The sequence below is a fragment of the Neovison vison genome, chromosome 11 (assembly GCF_020171115.1).
Source record: "Neovison vison isolate M4711 chromosome 11, ASM_NN_V1, whole genome shotgun sequence".
Lineage (NCBI taxonomy): Eukaryota > Metazoa > Chordata > Mammalia > Carnivora > Mustelidae > Neogale > Neogale vison.
In genome coordinates this window covers 96,062,267-96,077,655 of record NC_058101.1, presented here as the reverse complement: position 1 = coordinate 96,077,655, position 15,389 = coordinate 96,062,267, and the positions used below count along the sequence as shown (strand labels likewise).

The 15,389-nt window shown below is 34.5% G+C and overlaps 1 protein-coding gene across 10 annotated transcripts in view; it reads right to left on the bottom strand.

Moving 5' to 3' along the window:
- Nucleotides 1-15,389, bottom strand: part of CAMK2D (calcium/calmodulin dependent protein kinase II delta) — a 345,149-nt gene that overhangs the window by 168,395 nt on the left and 161,365 nt on the right. For all 10 annotated transcript variants that reach the window (XM_044224161.1, XM_044224160.1, XM_044224169.1 and 7 more), the window contains one exon: nucleotides 4,407-4,461. In XM_044224161.1, coding sequence (XP_044080096.1) covers nucleotides 4,407-4,461 — 55 coding nt within the window. The remainder of the gene's footprint in view (nucleotides 1-4,406; nucleotides 4,462-15,389) is intronic.

The window sequence follows — 15,389 nt, the reverse complement described above, 5'->3', positions numbered from 1 at the left end:
AGACAGAGAATTTATAGAAAAACCAACAGTCTGTAGTAGAACTGAAAAAATTACAATAACTAAAATGGATGCATTCAACAGCAGAGTGAGGAAAAAATGGATCAGTCAACTTGAAGAAAACAGTATAAATTTTCTAATGTGAACAAGAGAAAAAAATAAGATTAAAAATGAACAGAGACCCAGGAATTTAAAAGACTATAACAAAGGATCTAGCATTCATGTTATCAAGTTCCGGAAGGAGAAGAGAAAGAAGGCAAGGGTAAAAAAATGTATTAAAAAAAACCAATGTCCAAAAATTTCCCAAGTTTGGCAGAACACATAAACCTGTATATTCAAGAGGTTAAGTGAACACAAAATAAGATAAACTCTTAAGAAATCTAAGCCAAGGCACGTCCTGGTCAAACTTCTAAAAACTAGAGGCAATGAAAAAAAATCTGTAAAGCAGCTGGAGAGAAAGAACACCTTACTTTTAGGGGCAAAACAAAATGACAAAAGATTTTTCATCAGAAATCAGAGAATCCAGTAGGAATTGATGTAACAGTAAAAGAATATAACTGTTTACCTAGAATAAAGGAGTTAAGAGGGAAATCAAGACATTCTTAGAAAAAGGAAAGTAAGAATTTGTTGCTAGCATATCTACTCTGAAAAAATGGCTAAGGAAGTCAGTAAGGAAGAAAGGAAATCATTAAAAAATAAAAGGATCCTACAACATGAGAATGGAAGAAAGGACAATAGAGAAAGTAAAAATACGAGTTCTGAGAAAGGACTGAAGAGGAAGGACTAGTGCAAAATGGAGTGGTGCCAAACTACAGGCATGTGAACAAGCCATGGGTGGACTGTGACTATGGAGAGGAGCACTACAGTGGGGCTGTGCATAATCAGAGCTTCAGTCTCTATTCTCCAGCACACACCAATCACGAACATGGTAGACACACGTGGCTGCTTACCTAATATGCAAAACTCTCCTATATTCTTGTTAACAAAGCCATTATTTAGATCTTACCTGACCATGCACATGGTGAATCAAGAGAAGCCAGTTCCCTCCCAAGACCTACATATTAAATTTATAGTTGGTCAAAGCCAATTGTTACAGTTCCATTCCCTCATCAATACCTGATTCAGGCAGGGGCATAAGAAGAAACTCTAAACAGTCATTCATTAAAATAAGTAAATAAGTGAATAAATAAATAAATAGCAGGGATTCACTAACAGATTATCTCCTGAGGGATTGCTGAGAAAGGATAAAAACATAGGCAATGGCATTAATACTGTCCATTTTTCTCACTGTGAAAGTCACTAATATCTGAAAATGTGGCAGCCAACCTGAGAATAAACTCACATACTACAGAGCACAAACAAAAAGACAGAAAAAACTTGATTTCTTAATTACATCATCGAAGGGCTGAATCAACCAGATCTAACACTAACCTACCTTTAGAATCATATTACAAAAAATGTCTTTTTCTTATCTATTTCCCAAGCATTACATGAAAATGCTGGACAGTAGTCCAGCATATGAATTTACCATAATTATGCAATTGTTTCTCTATTACTGGATCCTTAAGTTGCCTTTTTTTCTTTTTTTCCCATTATAAAAGCTGATGCAATGAACATCTTTTGGTATAAAGTTTTATCTAAATTTAGGATATGATTTCCAAGGATTTTATTTCTAGAAGTGAAATTACTATGTCAAATGATATATGACCTAATCCTAGCCAGTGAGAGGAAATGAAACATTTACTGGGTAAATTTTTCACTCTTATAAAGAACAAGAGACAATGACTTTCACTGAACATTAGCATGTCATATATAATACCTTGAACCATACCAATTTGAGAACAAAGCCAAGTAATTAAAAGATGGACATCTGATACTGTTGTTGAACCCCTGAATTAACCAACTTCAAGGACCCTACTTTTAGTCTTTTTCCATTGTTTATAGTTCACTTTCAATTTTTTTTATTTGACACACAATGTTGCATTAGTATCAAGTATACAACATAGTGATTCAACATCTCCATACATTATGCTATACTCATAAGTTTACCTACCATTTGTCACCATATAACGCTATTACAATATCACTAAAATATCACTCTTATTTCTGTGATTTATTCATTCTATAACTGGAATCCTGTATCTTCCACTCTCCTTCATACATTTTGCCCTTCCTTTCCACACCTCCCCCCACCCTCTGGCAACCATCAATTTGTTCTCTGAATCTGCTGTTTGTTTGTTTACTCACTTTTGTTTTTTACATTACACATGAGAGTAAAATCAAATGGTATTTGTCTTTCTCAAGATCTCATCCTTTCTTTGTTGCAGTGTAATGTTCTATTTTATGTGTGTGTCTGTGTGTGTGTACATATATACACACCACATCTTGTTTATCTAATGGACCCTTAAGTTTCTTCCATATCTTGGCTACTGTAAATAATGCTGCAATAAACATAGGTGAGCTTATTTCTTTCCAAATTAGGACTGTCACATTCTTTGCATAAACACCCAAGAGTGGAATTATTAGATCTTATGTTATTTTTATTTTTAATTTTTGGAGGAACTTCCATACTGTTTTCCAGAATGGCTACACCAATTTTTACATTCCCACCAACAGTACACATGGGCTCTTTTTTCTCTACATCCTCATCAATGTTTAATATTTCTTGTGTATTTGGTTTTAGCCATTCTGAAAAGTGAGGTGGTATGCACTGCAGTTTTAATTTGTGTTTCGCTGATGATGAGTGCTGCTGAGCATCTTTACGTGTGACCCTTGACTATCTGGATGTCTTCTTTGGAAAAATGTCTATTCAGATCCTCTATCAATTTTTTAATTGGATTGGGTTTTCTGAGGTTGAGTTGTAAAAGCTCTTTATATATTTTGGATATTAACCCATTACTGGATATGCCATTTGAAAATATCTTTTCCCATTCAGTAAGCATCATTTTTTACTTTTGCTAATGGTTTCCTTTGCTGTGCAAAAGCTTTTTATTTCGACGTAGCCTAATAGTTTATTTTTGCCTTTGCTTCCCTTGCCTTAGGAGACATATCTAGAAAAATGTTGCTATGACTGATATCAAAGTTACTGGGCTTTAATCCATGTTGAGTTTATTTTTATGTATGTGTTAGGAAGTGGTCCAGTTTCATTCTTTTGCATGTAGCTTTTCTCAGCACCACTTATTGAAAAGACTGGCTTTTTTTCCCATTGTATATTCTTGCCTATTTTGCCATAGGTTAATTGACTACATAAATATGGGTTTATTTCTGGGCTCTCTGTTTCATTGATGTATGTGTCTTTTTGTGCCAGTACCATACTGTTTTGATTACTACAGTTTTGTAGTATGTCTTGGAATTTGGGACTGTGATACCTCCACCTTTGTTCTTCTCTCTCAAGACTCCTTTGGCTGTTCAGTTTTTTGTTTTGTTTTGTATGTGTGGTTCCATACAAATTTTAGTATTATTTGTTCTAGTTCTGTGAAAAATGCTGCTGGTATTTTGATAGGGATTGCACTGAAAGTATGGATAGCTTTGGGTAGTGGTGACATTTAAACAATATTAATTCTTCCAATGCAAGAGCATGGAATATCTTCCTATTTGTTTGTGTTGTTTTCAACTTCTTTCATCAGTATTTTATAGTTTTCAGAGTACAGGTCACCGTCCTGATTAAGTTTATTCCTAGGCATTTTATTCTTTTTGGTGCATTTTTAAATGGAACTATTTTCTTAATTTCCCTTTTCTGCTACTTTGTTATTAGTGTATAGAAATGCTACCAATTTTGCATATTAATTTTGTATTCTGCAACTTGACTATTACTTCTAATAGTTTTTTGGTAGAGTCTTTAGGGTTTTCTATGGATGGTATCATGTCATCTACAAATAGTGAAAGTTTTACTTCTTCCTTACCAATATGGATGCCTCTTATTTCTTTTTCTTATCTGACTACTGTGGTGAGGACTTTCAGACTATGTTGAATAAAACTGGTGAAGTGAACATCCTTATTTCTGATCTTAAGAGAAAAATTCCCTCGTTTTTCACCACTTAGTATGATGTTAGCTAGGGTTCTTTTTATATAAGACAATAAATCATACAAAGTCCAAAAAATTCAATGGAAAATTAGCTCATATCAGCCATTTGTATGCCCAGTGATAAAACTGAGAACTGCTTATGGTATCACAGTGAACAATTCAAACAGACTCCTCTTTCAGTTATGAAGATTAATGTAAGTTTTAAATAAACACTCCTGAACAGTCACATTTTTTCAAAAAGAATTAGAGTTGAATGCTATTTGCAGAACATCTAAAAAAAATATAGGGTCATTAATTTAGACTGCAAATTAGAAAAAAATCACATTTAATTCAAAATGGTCTTCAAATAGCAAAAATAAGTGAACACAAAGTATGTTGTACTTACAAATCAAACACCAAATAATGGAAGCCCTCTTCTGATATGCTGTCATGAAGTCGAACTAAAAAAAAGGTGGGGGAAGAAAAAAGTTTATGTTATACATATGCCAATGATGAACATTAAATCAAACTTCTACTGGGCATCTGTCTCCTAACCAAAAGTGCTGGTAACATCTTTTTTCTATGCTCTGATAACTAGTATCCTTTATAACAAGGCTTGGGTTCAGACAAACCCAAGGTTTAGATTCTGGTTCTGATTATTATTACTGTGTAGAGTTAATCTTTTTCTTTTTCTTTTCTTTCTTTCTTTTTTTTTTTTTTTGTTAGGAGAGAGGGCAAGCAGGAGAGGGAGAGTCAGAAGGAGAGGGAGAGAGAAAGAATCTTAATTAAGCAGACTCCACACTCAGTGCAGAGCCCAGTGTGGGGTTTGATCCCACATCCTTGAGATCATGACCTGAGGCGAAATCAAGAGCCAGATGCCCAACTGACTGAGCCACCCTGGTGCCCTTGTGTGAGCTTAATCAAATTAATCAACTTATAATGACAACAGTACCTATACTTTACAAAATGGTTGAGAAGGTTAAATAAGACAACAAAAGTAAAATAATCCACATGTTGCTGGGATAAATAAATATTAATGACTGTTATAATACTAAATATATCTATTTGAAGTTACCAGGTTCTAGGACTTCTGCTCTCCCTGCCCCTGCCTTTTTTTAGTGGAGGTCGGGGTGGAGAGAGTTTCTACATAGCATTCCCTGGCCAACCTGTCAACAGAGTTTTTATTATGCTACTTCTAAACTCAAGTCACCAAAATACATTTAACAAGTCAGCCAAAAATACATAAGTAGTACTTCTAATAAAAAAATCTACTAGTTCCTCAAATTAATACTACTTCGATTTTTCCAACGAGCTAGACTTTCACTGATAGCTATCCAAAACAAATATTTTGCTCTTCTGAATGGAAAACACTCTATTGTATCTCTAAAGTAAACTAAACATATATAACTTACATACTACTTTTCCTGCTATTTATTTTTGCACAAGTCCCCTGCCTCCCCCAATGCATCCCCATAGATGGTTAATGCTTCCTATTTATCTAAATCACCTGAAGTAGCTTGGCCTTCACTGGGAGCAACAGAGGGCAGAAAAAACAATAAGCCTGCAGGACACAATTGCTTTTGAAAAGTCACCACAAAAGGATAATGATTTCTACTACCACTGGTCCTTAGCATGTTCCCCATGCAATGATGACCACCACATAGAAAATGTGGAAGAACATTTAGATTGTTACACAAACTCTAATGATCTACAGAGGGAGTCTGCAGTACCTATGAAATTCTCAAGGTCACAGACTTAATATAATGTCCATTCTTTACAATCTAGTTCCATCCCCTTCAGACACCACCCTTGGGCCACTATTAAAAATTGTTTTGAATCTCTCTTTAGAAATATTTCTAAGGTAGAGAACGAAAGACTTTTTGTTCCATTATATAGAATTTCTTTCTCATCATTACTACCATTCAGTTATCGTATTTCACAGGTTTTTGAATCCCTCCCAGAGACCTGACAAATGGTAGATGGTCTTTCATATAATTGCTTTGAGCACTTACTATACTATGTGCTGGGCATTCTTCCAAGTCCCCCCACCGCCCCGCCACCAAAGCTTGATATACCTATATATGCCTAAAATAAAACTATTAATATCAAACAATTCTTCCATAACTTTAATTGTGTGAAGGGTATTCTTTAGTTTACAAATATCAAAGATGCCCAGTACCTTTGTTTAAACTAACGCTGCCAAAGAAAACCGAAAGTTAGTCTCAATGATGTATTCTGTTCATAGTCATTCAGCACAGTAAGGAAAGTCGGTGATAACAGGTAATTCAGTGGCTTTCTTGAATGACAGAGTCTCACAGACTACCTACATCACTGAGCAGCTGTAATACAACCTGTGTTTAAATAAGCCCAACGAATGGTATGTCTACTTAAGTTAGACAGTTATTTGATGAAAGTAAGATGATTTCCATCCTATCGAAGTTAAAATGAGAAGTAAAATCACAATGTGAGCAGGAGGAAATGATTCTTTCTTTCTTCCACTGTCTCAAAATAAAAAGTTGAAGTGGAGCCTGGGTGGCTCAGTGGGTTAAGCCTCTGCCTTCGGCTCAGGTCATGATCCCATGGTCCTGGGATCGAGCCCCGCATTGGGCTCTCTGCTCAGCAGGGAGCCTGCTTACCCTCCTCTCTCTCTCTCTCTCTTTCTGCCTGCCTCTCTGCCTACTTGTGATCTCTTCTCTCTCTGTCAAATAAATAAATAAATAATCTTAAAAAAAAAAAAAGTTGAAGTAGAGATGGGGATCTCAGGTTTTCAGATCAAAGGGTTGTAGAGCTAAACAGAAGTGGAAGTTTCAGGTACAACTGGAGAAATATTACTTTCTGGTTCTATTTGGAATAAAATCTTCTTAGTATGATTATCACTTTCTTATTAATAATTGCACATCATCATTTAGAAGTACATTATTTTTTTTAAAAGTTAAGAGTTGCTCGGATGCAAGCCTAATAATCAACGTATACTGGTTTTGGTGAAGACTAGTTTCACAAAAGTATTTAGCCAGCAAGCACATAATAATTACTTAATTTTGCATCACACAATTCCAAAACAACCTCCACTATTTCTAAGCAGCCATTTGACCAGGTGAGATCAATTACAATTGAGTGAGTTTGTTGATATAGCAGAAAAAACTAACAACTTCTTTACTGGGAATAAAAATCTACATATTTCCTTCCTTCCTTTATTCCTTCCTTCCTTATGCTCTCTCTACCTCCTTCCACTCTTAAAGAACTGGAAAACAAAACTAAATGCAATCATCACAATTTTTCATTTATTAACCAAACTCTATAATTTGATCTTTGCGTGGATGTTCCACTGTTTACAACTACTCTAAGGATGGGTTGGTTTCCTCTTGAGACTTTGAACTCTGTCACTTTCAGAATTGATGATACGTTTATGTAGTCTGAAGACAATGTCTTACACACCACAGATATTACCTTTTTATCTTCCAGCTATTGCAGTCAATAAAAAGTATCCATCTTCCATCCTTTCCCTCTTTTTTTAAAATTAAATTAAATTAAATTAAACTTTTTTCAGTGTTCCAAGATTCATTGTTTATGCACCACATCCAGTGCTCCATGTAATATGTGCCTTCCATAATACCCAACACCAGACTCCCCCAACCTCCCACCCCCTTCCCTTCAAAACCCTCAGTTTGTTTCTCAGAATCCATAGTCTCTCATGGTTTGTCTTTTTTTAACAGTTTGTCATGGGTTGAAACTGTGTTTACTTTCACAAAAACTCACATTAGTTTCTCTCTATAAGTAACTGTCAATTCATTTCCATGCTGAAGGAAATACAAGATATTCTGTTCACCAGAGATATTAGCCCAAGATTGCAGACATGGCCAGCCTTGAGAGGACTGTGGCTGCTCCATGTTGAAACATACTGCACTATGTTCTTGCTATGACTGCTCTTTGTATTGCCATAAACTGTACATATGGGTGGACACAATTAACTTAATCACAGTCATCATTAAGAGGTTTTCAGACAGAAACGATAAAAAAGATAATGAGAAAAGCATTTGAGAACACAGGTTATGATACATCCTGGTAGTCATTCTTTTCGGAAGTTTGCTCAAAGGTAAAATAAAGTTTATGAATAAATGAGTTTTCATAAATGGTAACCATGTAACAGTTCTTATCCAGGATAAAATTTAAAATTCTAGGGCATTAAGTATTAGACTTATAAGGGGAGAAAAGGTGTTCCTGAGGCTAAAATGTTTCCAAAATTCAGTTGACCCATGGCCTAATTCTTTTTCTTTCTCCCCCTCATATGTTATTCATTTGGTCATTTGTATTCAAATTATCATGGGATCACTGCTTTTTCTTCTGGTCCTACAATCCTGTATGATTTCACTGCAGTTTCTAGTTAAGTACTGGTTCCATAAAGGGGTCAAACAGGACTAAAGAGGACATTGTAATTATCTGAGAAATTAATTTTATTTAAGTGCAAAAGAAGCTTCCTATTTATTTTAAAATACTTTTTCATTTAGGGGGTTAAAAGATATAATAACTACAGTCTTTACTATGTCAACACAATGCAAATAATTTTTTCAAGAGTTTAGTTAATATATAAGACCTTTTGCCATGTTTTGCAAATGAATATTTATAGACCTGAAGAGGTGAAAGAAACTTCCAAGGTTTAACAGCTAGCAGTTGGCCAGGCTAGGACTGTAAACCAGAGCTGGAGGATTCCAAAGACCTGGTTCTTGCTCAGAGTACTATATGGACTCCTTAAAGTACATCTGTTAATGAACTACTTCTCCTCACCCCAAGATATAGAGTACTAATTAGTTTGTCCGGATAAAATAATATTTAAAAAAGAATTACAGAGGAAGAAATAGTTAATATTAGACTAGAGAATGAAAAGCAGTGTTAAGGGAAAAAAAAGCACTTACACATAAAGAAAAATATTTTGAGTTTAGAAAGTTTAAAATGTGATGCTGTAGTTTGGGGGATATAGAGACAGCTAGATGATATCTAAGATACAGAGCCAACACCAGCCACATTTGTCTTTCTATGTAGTCCCTAAATCCCTAGAAAACTGTTAAGCTCCTCTTCAAATTAGGAATGTTAGAATATCCAATGACTCAGCTATTTTACCTGATAGGACATTTAATGTACCAAAAATCCCAATTAGCTAAAGAATCTGGAAAACTTGCACAATGTGTAATATACCATAAATTTAACTACTTGTTTCCAAAATTAACATTCCAATGACATGGATACTATGATAACATGGCAAGAGACAGAGGTATGTGTGTGTGCGGGTATTAGGAAGTGGAGATGGGTATGTAAGGGAGAAAAGGGAAAGACTAGGAGAATTAAATTCTAAATAGAAGCACGTTAAAATTGCTTATTAGGTACATCTTTTCTATTTTGATGACACATATTAAGAACATTTCTACCAAAAGAAAGTGAACATAATCTTTTACGAAGATTTATTATCTTTCAAAAAAGACTAATAGCATACAAAGTCACTTGTTTCAATCGCAGCATACTTCCCTCCCTGTTTATTTCCTAACAACATCCTCTAAATACAATCACGGGTGGTAAGTATAATTTTGTGAAATTATTTATACAACATATCATTTGGTTCAAATTATACTACTTATTCTTCCCTTCAACTATACTCACTACCTGCTGTTCTCTATTTAGAATTTATTATGGAGATGTGGCAGCCCATTACATTGGTGGTTCCAATAGACCATATCTATCAATGTCTATTAATATTCATGTCCTTATGTAGTCCTCTCCCACACTAACTCTGGGTTTGGCCATGTGAGTTGCTTTGCGTGATCAGCATGTGTGATGCAAACAGAGCCTTTATAAACTCTTATACATTGGAGTTGTCCTTTTAGAAACCACATGTTATGCTAAAAAGAAGTCTGGGGTAGACTTAGACAAGAGGCCACATGGAGAGAAACCCTGGAGGATGAGAGGCCATGTTGACATTCCACTGCTAGCAGAGCTCACTGCTGAAGGGAAATGCAATTATCACCTCAGTTACATCATGTGGAGTAGAACGACTATCCAAATAAATCCAGTCAGTCCACAGAGCAATTAGAAGTAGTAAACTGATGTTGTTTTAAGCCACTAAGTTTGGAGTGGGAGTTGTTAACCAACAACAGATAAATAAACAAGAAAAACAATCTGAAATTTGTGACTGACCCATTATCCTCAAACAATTCTTTCCCTATCACAAGGAACTTTTTTAGCAGAAAAAGAATGAGTTGTACCTCAAAATATCAGTTATTAGAAACGTCTAAACTAAACATGGCAAGGCAATGCTGCCAATGTTATCTTACTGCTAATAAAATAATTCAGACAGATTATATTGCATTTCCATAATCATTATTTGTCAGCTCTGAGCAATAGTCCTGGTTTTAAATGAGGTAGATTTTGCATTTTGAGCTTTATTATATTACAAGGATTACGGTAGTTGGATTTGGATTTGGTTCACACACTGGGATGGAAAAAATGGCATCTTTTAAGTCAAATGCTTTTTCTATTCCCATCAGTAGTTAATTACATTTCAGAGCTAGAGTAAGCACTAGCCAAGTAGAGCCATGCAATGTACCATAGCCTTCTTAAAAGAGGGATGCCAACAATGAGTTTATTTGTTAAATTAAAAAAAAAAAAAAAAAGCACACACACAAGTCTCAAACATTGTAACATTCAAATGGCACTGTTCTAGAGAGAAATTTGAGCTCAGCCATTGCTACTGCGTCTTTTGTGACAAAGCTGATCATTTCTAGAGTGGAAAGTTTTCAAACAGACATAAAAACACTGAAGGCAAACCTGCATGTGCATGTTTTCTAAATTTCTACTCCTTATAACACAAGTAATAGTTAATAAAACAATACCATTTAAAATATATTTAGATTTGCATAGTTGAAAAATATACACACTCAACTTCTTTGAAATATGGATTCATGTACATTGTTCACACTTTGAGTAAAAACACAGTCAGATTAATAAATATTTCTTTGTTATTATTATCGAAGTAATACCCGAAGTATTGAGTAAAAACACAGTCAGATTAATAAATATTTCTTTGTTATTATTATCGAAGTCAATAGTTTTGTAGCATTTATTCTTTGATTCTGTTTGTCTTAATACGATACTTTTAAAATTTAGGCATAAAATGTGGAAATTTGACTTTGTTGGCTAAGGTAAATAAACAAACTCAACTAGCACAGAAACCATGGTCTGTCCTAATCTTAACCTGAACTCAAATTCCTTCAGTTGCACGAAGGATATGTATTTTTGACAAATACTTACCCTTCTCATTAATAAATGCCAAATAAACTTTATTATTCAGTATTCAAATATTAAAATAACTTTAACATCAGAAATACAAAAATTATTTTAATAAAATTTCAAATACTTTTCTGTCATGACAAGAAAATGTTTTAAAAATTAAACTGTATTTAGGGGCATCTGAGTGGCTCAGTCATTAAGCGTCTGCCTTTGGCTCAGGTCATGATTCTAGGGTCCTGGGATTGAGCCCCACATTGGGCTCCCCTCTCAAGAGGGAAGCGAGCATCCTTCTCCCTCTCCCACTCCCTCTGCTTGTCTTCCCTTTCTCACTATGTCTCTGTCAAATAAATAAAATCTTAAAAATAAATTAAACTATATTTAAAAGCAATTCAGGGCTTATACTTAAGAAAAAGTAATTAGTAACTCATTTTTGAAAAGCAAATATAATTATTACATAAAAACTCAGTGGGGAATGTCAATCACATTAATTTTAACACTATTTTAAAAGTATAAAAAAGTCATCGGATCATAACATCAGTGCTGAAAATCAAAGCACACCAATTATGCTGACCATAATCCCCATCCTTATTCCCAAATTCTCACCCCATTTGCTGGGTCTAGATTAAAAATAAGAAAGTTTAGATTAGCTTCACTATCTATAAAATCAGATTAGTAACATTCAGGGCTGACTAGAACAAATAATGATGTCTTCTAATAGGCCAGAGCTAGTCATAAAGACAGATTATTCAAAGAGGATTCTGACTTGTCAAAATATGTATTATTCAGAAAAATTTCAACCTGGGAAGATGACAGAACGTGAAAAAACACGACCAGTGGTTGCTAATTATATGTCTACCTGCTATAGCAATCATGTAACACCATGAGTAACATGAAAGAGCAAGCAATCCTTTTGCTTGAAAGAAAAAAGTCATAAAGAGCTAAATATAGAATTTCAGAGATGATTAATAAAAAAAATCAATGGATAATTCATTTAATACACTTTCCTGATCATTTTTAATAAAACTGTATATGTGAGGAGAAATTAAATTAGAAGTTTATCACTAAGCCTACTAGTACCTAGAAATATTGTTTCCTTTAAAAATAATTTGAGATTATCTTGTTGCATATTTTAATAGTATGAATCCATTTTACTTGTAAAAATTTGGTTGTTTTTTTGGAAAAATGATTTCACTTCTTGGAAAAGCTAATATTTATTTTAAGTTTCCTTCATTTAAAAAAATCTTTCCTTTTTCAATTCTGCATCAAAATTATTTATGTATTTCAGTAAGTGTTTCCAGATTTTTCATTTTCTTTTTCCTTGCCCCATCTTTTAGTTATTCTACTTTCTAATACTTATATAAAGCTAATCCATGATCACTCATGGATATTCTTAAATATTAGGAATTTTTAAAGGAAAAGAAACTATTGTTATTATATGACTTGTATATTACAGAAATCTTAAGATGGTGCACTTTCATATGTACTGTAATTATAAGGACTTAAAAGAGCATTGGACTAATACCATCTTTTTTAAAAAATATTTTATTTATTTATTTGTTTGACAGAGAGAGATCACAAGCAGGCAGAGAGAGAGGGTGAAGCAGGCTCCCTGCTGAACAGAAAGCCTGACGCAGGGCTCAATCCTAGGACCCTGAGACCATGATCTGAGCTGAAGGTAGACGCTTAACCCTGAGCCACCCAGGTGCCCTGGGCTAATACTATCTTTATGTTAAATTTATTCAAAATGTACACACCTATCTACTATTAAATGTATTAAATGTATAAGACTGTCTGGTTAAGAGGATAAAAAATGGCCATTAGTAATTTCTCAGCTCTAAGTACCTGAACAGCAATATTATCTTTCTGACTGTGGAATCCAATGCAGGTTCAACCACTCTGTATTCCATAGTCTGGGTCAAAAAGAGAAGCCCTATCAGTAATTTCTCACCACACTGCTCAGCTGGGTCCATATTTAACAGCAAGACACAAACACATTAAATATCTTAAAGCAGTACAGTATTTAGCTACTTTTTAAGATTAAATAAGGCTTTGTGATTTATGATAAACTAAGGACATCACATAGGAGGAGATTACATCATGCCAAAGGACAGACAAGATAAGCATTTTTTTTTCAAAGTGAAGATCAAGGCAGCATTTAAAACAAAAAAGATTTCCCATCTAAAGTAATCATAGCTTTGTGAAACTTTTGCTTGACTTTTATACATGTATGTTATATGGTGGGTCATGATATAAAACCTTAATTTTTTTAAACTGTAGATCACATGAAAAATACTTGATAAGCACTATATTGCATAATCCTTTAAGAGGATCCTATAAGGTTTTTTCCAACTTTTTTACATTTCTACATTTCTGGATGATTATAGCTAATAAACAGTAAACAAAATAAACAATACAGTTATTATCAATACAAGGTTGAATACAATCCCCTAAATAAGTCTTTTTCTTCAAATATTCAAAGAAATTTAAGTTTAAAACACACTTAATTTTATTTTTTATTTACTTTTAATGAATAACTAGAGGGAAAGCTTAAAACATTTATCTTGACAAATTAAAAAGAAGGCTTTTTCAAAAATTACTGAGCAGATGAACTGCTTTTCTGACAACAGACCTTAGAGAATAGAATGAATGGAAAACTTACTAGATCATCCTCTCCTTGCAGCTTACTACCACATTATCTTAACACTTGCAACTAAATTTTCCCTGAAGACACACATGCCCAAATGGTCTCATCTTTCAAATCCCTTTCCAAAATATCATTCCTTACATAAAGTATTTTACAAGTTTGATTCATCCCACAAGCATAAAACACCTGAGTTTAAAATTCTACTAAAATGAGGGGCACCTGGGTGGCTCAGTGGGTTCTCTGCTCGGGTTTAGGCTCTCTGCTCATCAGGGATCCTGCTTCCCCCTCTCTCTCCGGCTGCCTCTCTGCCTACTTGTGATCTCTCTCTCTCTCTCTGTCAAATAAATAAATAAAATCTTTTTAAAAATTCTACTAAAATGTTAAGAAATTTACTATAAAACTAGTGTCCATATTATACTATCTCATAATGGTTTTCAATTAACTATTTTTATGCTGAAACTACTTAAAAAGACCAGTTTAGGGGCGCCTGGGTGGCTCAGTGGGTTAAGCCGCTGCCTTCGGCTCAGGTCATGATCTCAGGGTCCTGGGATCGAGTCCCACATTCGGCTCTCTGCTCGGCAGGGATCCTGCTTCCTCCTCTCTCTCTCTGCCTGCCTCTCTGCCTACTTGTAATCTTTCTCTGTCAAATAAATAAATAAAATCTTTAAAAAAAAAAAAAAGACCAGTTTATTTCCTCTGTATAATTATACACAAACATGAAACACATGAAAAGGAACTGTGATCTTAGACTCACAACTTAAAAAAGGCATGTTATGTGTGAATTTATTCACAAATTCAATACTGTGGGAATAATAAAGGATATTAATAAATTTAGCTAGAAGCACCATTACAGCCGTCAGCAGCAATCAGCATCAGGTACCTGGGAATATGCTTCTGGATAAGCATTCAATGAACAGTTAGTTCACCTGGGTCAGTGATTTTTAATTTATTTTTAAGTAAAGACTAAATTTCTCTTATCATGACATCAGGGAAGTTGTAACAAATGTCAGACATCTCAAATACTGGGGGCATCTGCCTGCCTCAAAGATATCTCAAAACAAGCCCAAAGAACTTATGATCTTGCTTTCTTGCTTCTAAAACCTGCTTTACCTAGTGTCTTCCATATCTTTCCAGTTGCTCAACTGAAAGCAAATCCCTCAAAAAAAAAAAAAATATATATATATATATATATATTTTTTACCTGTCCCCTCACTGTCTTTACCACAGCAGCCAGAACAACCCTGTTAAAACTTAAATCTGATTATTGCTCAGAACCTTCCTATGGCTCTCCAACTGTGGCCTATAAGATCCCTCAAAGTCCACCCTCCACCCCCCATCATCTCCCTGTCCTCTCCGACCACCACTCTTCCTCTGGCTTACTGTGCTCCAACCACACTGGACTTCTTGCTGCTTTTGGAGACCCCCAGGCAAATTTCTGCCTCAGATCTTGCACTTGGCTGTTTCCTCTGC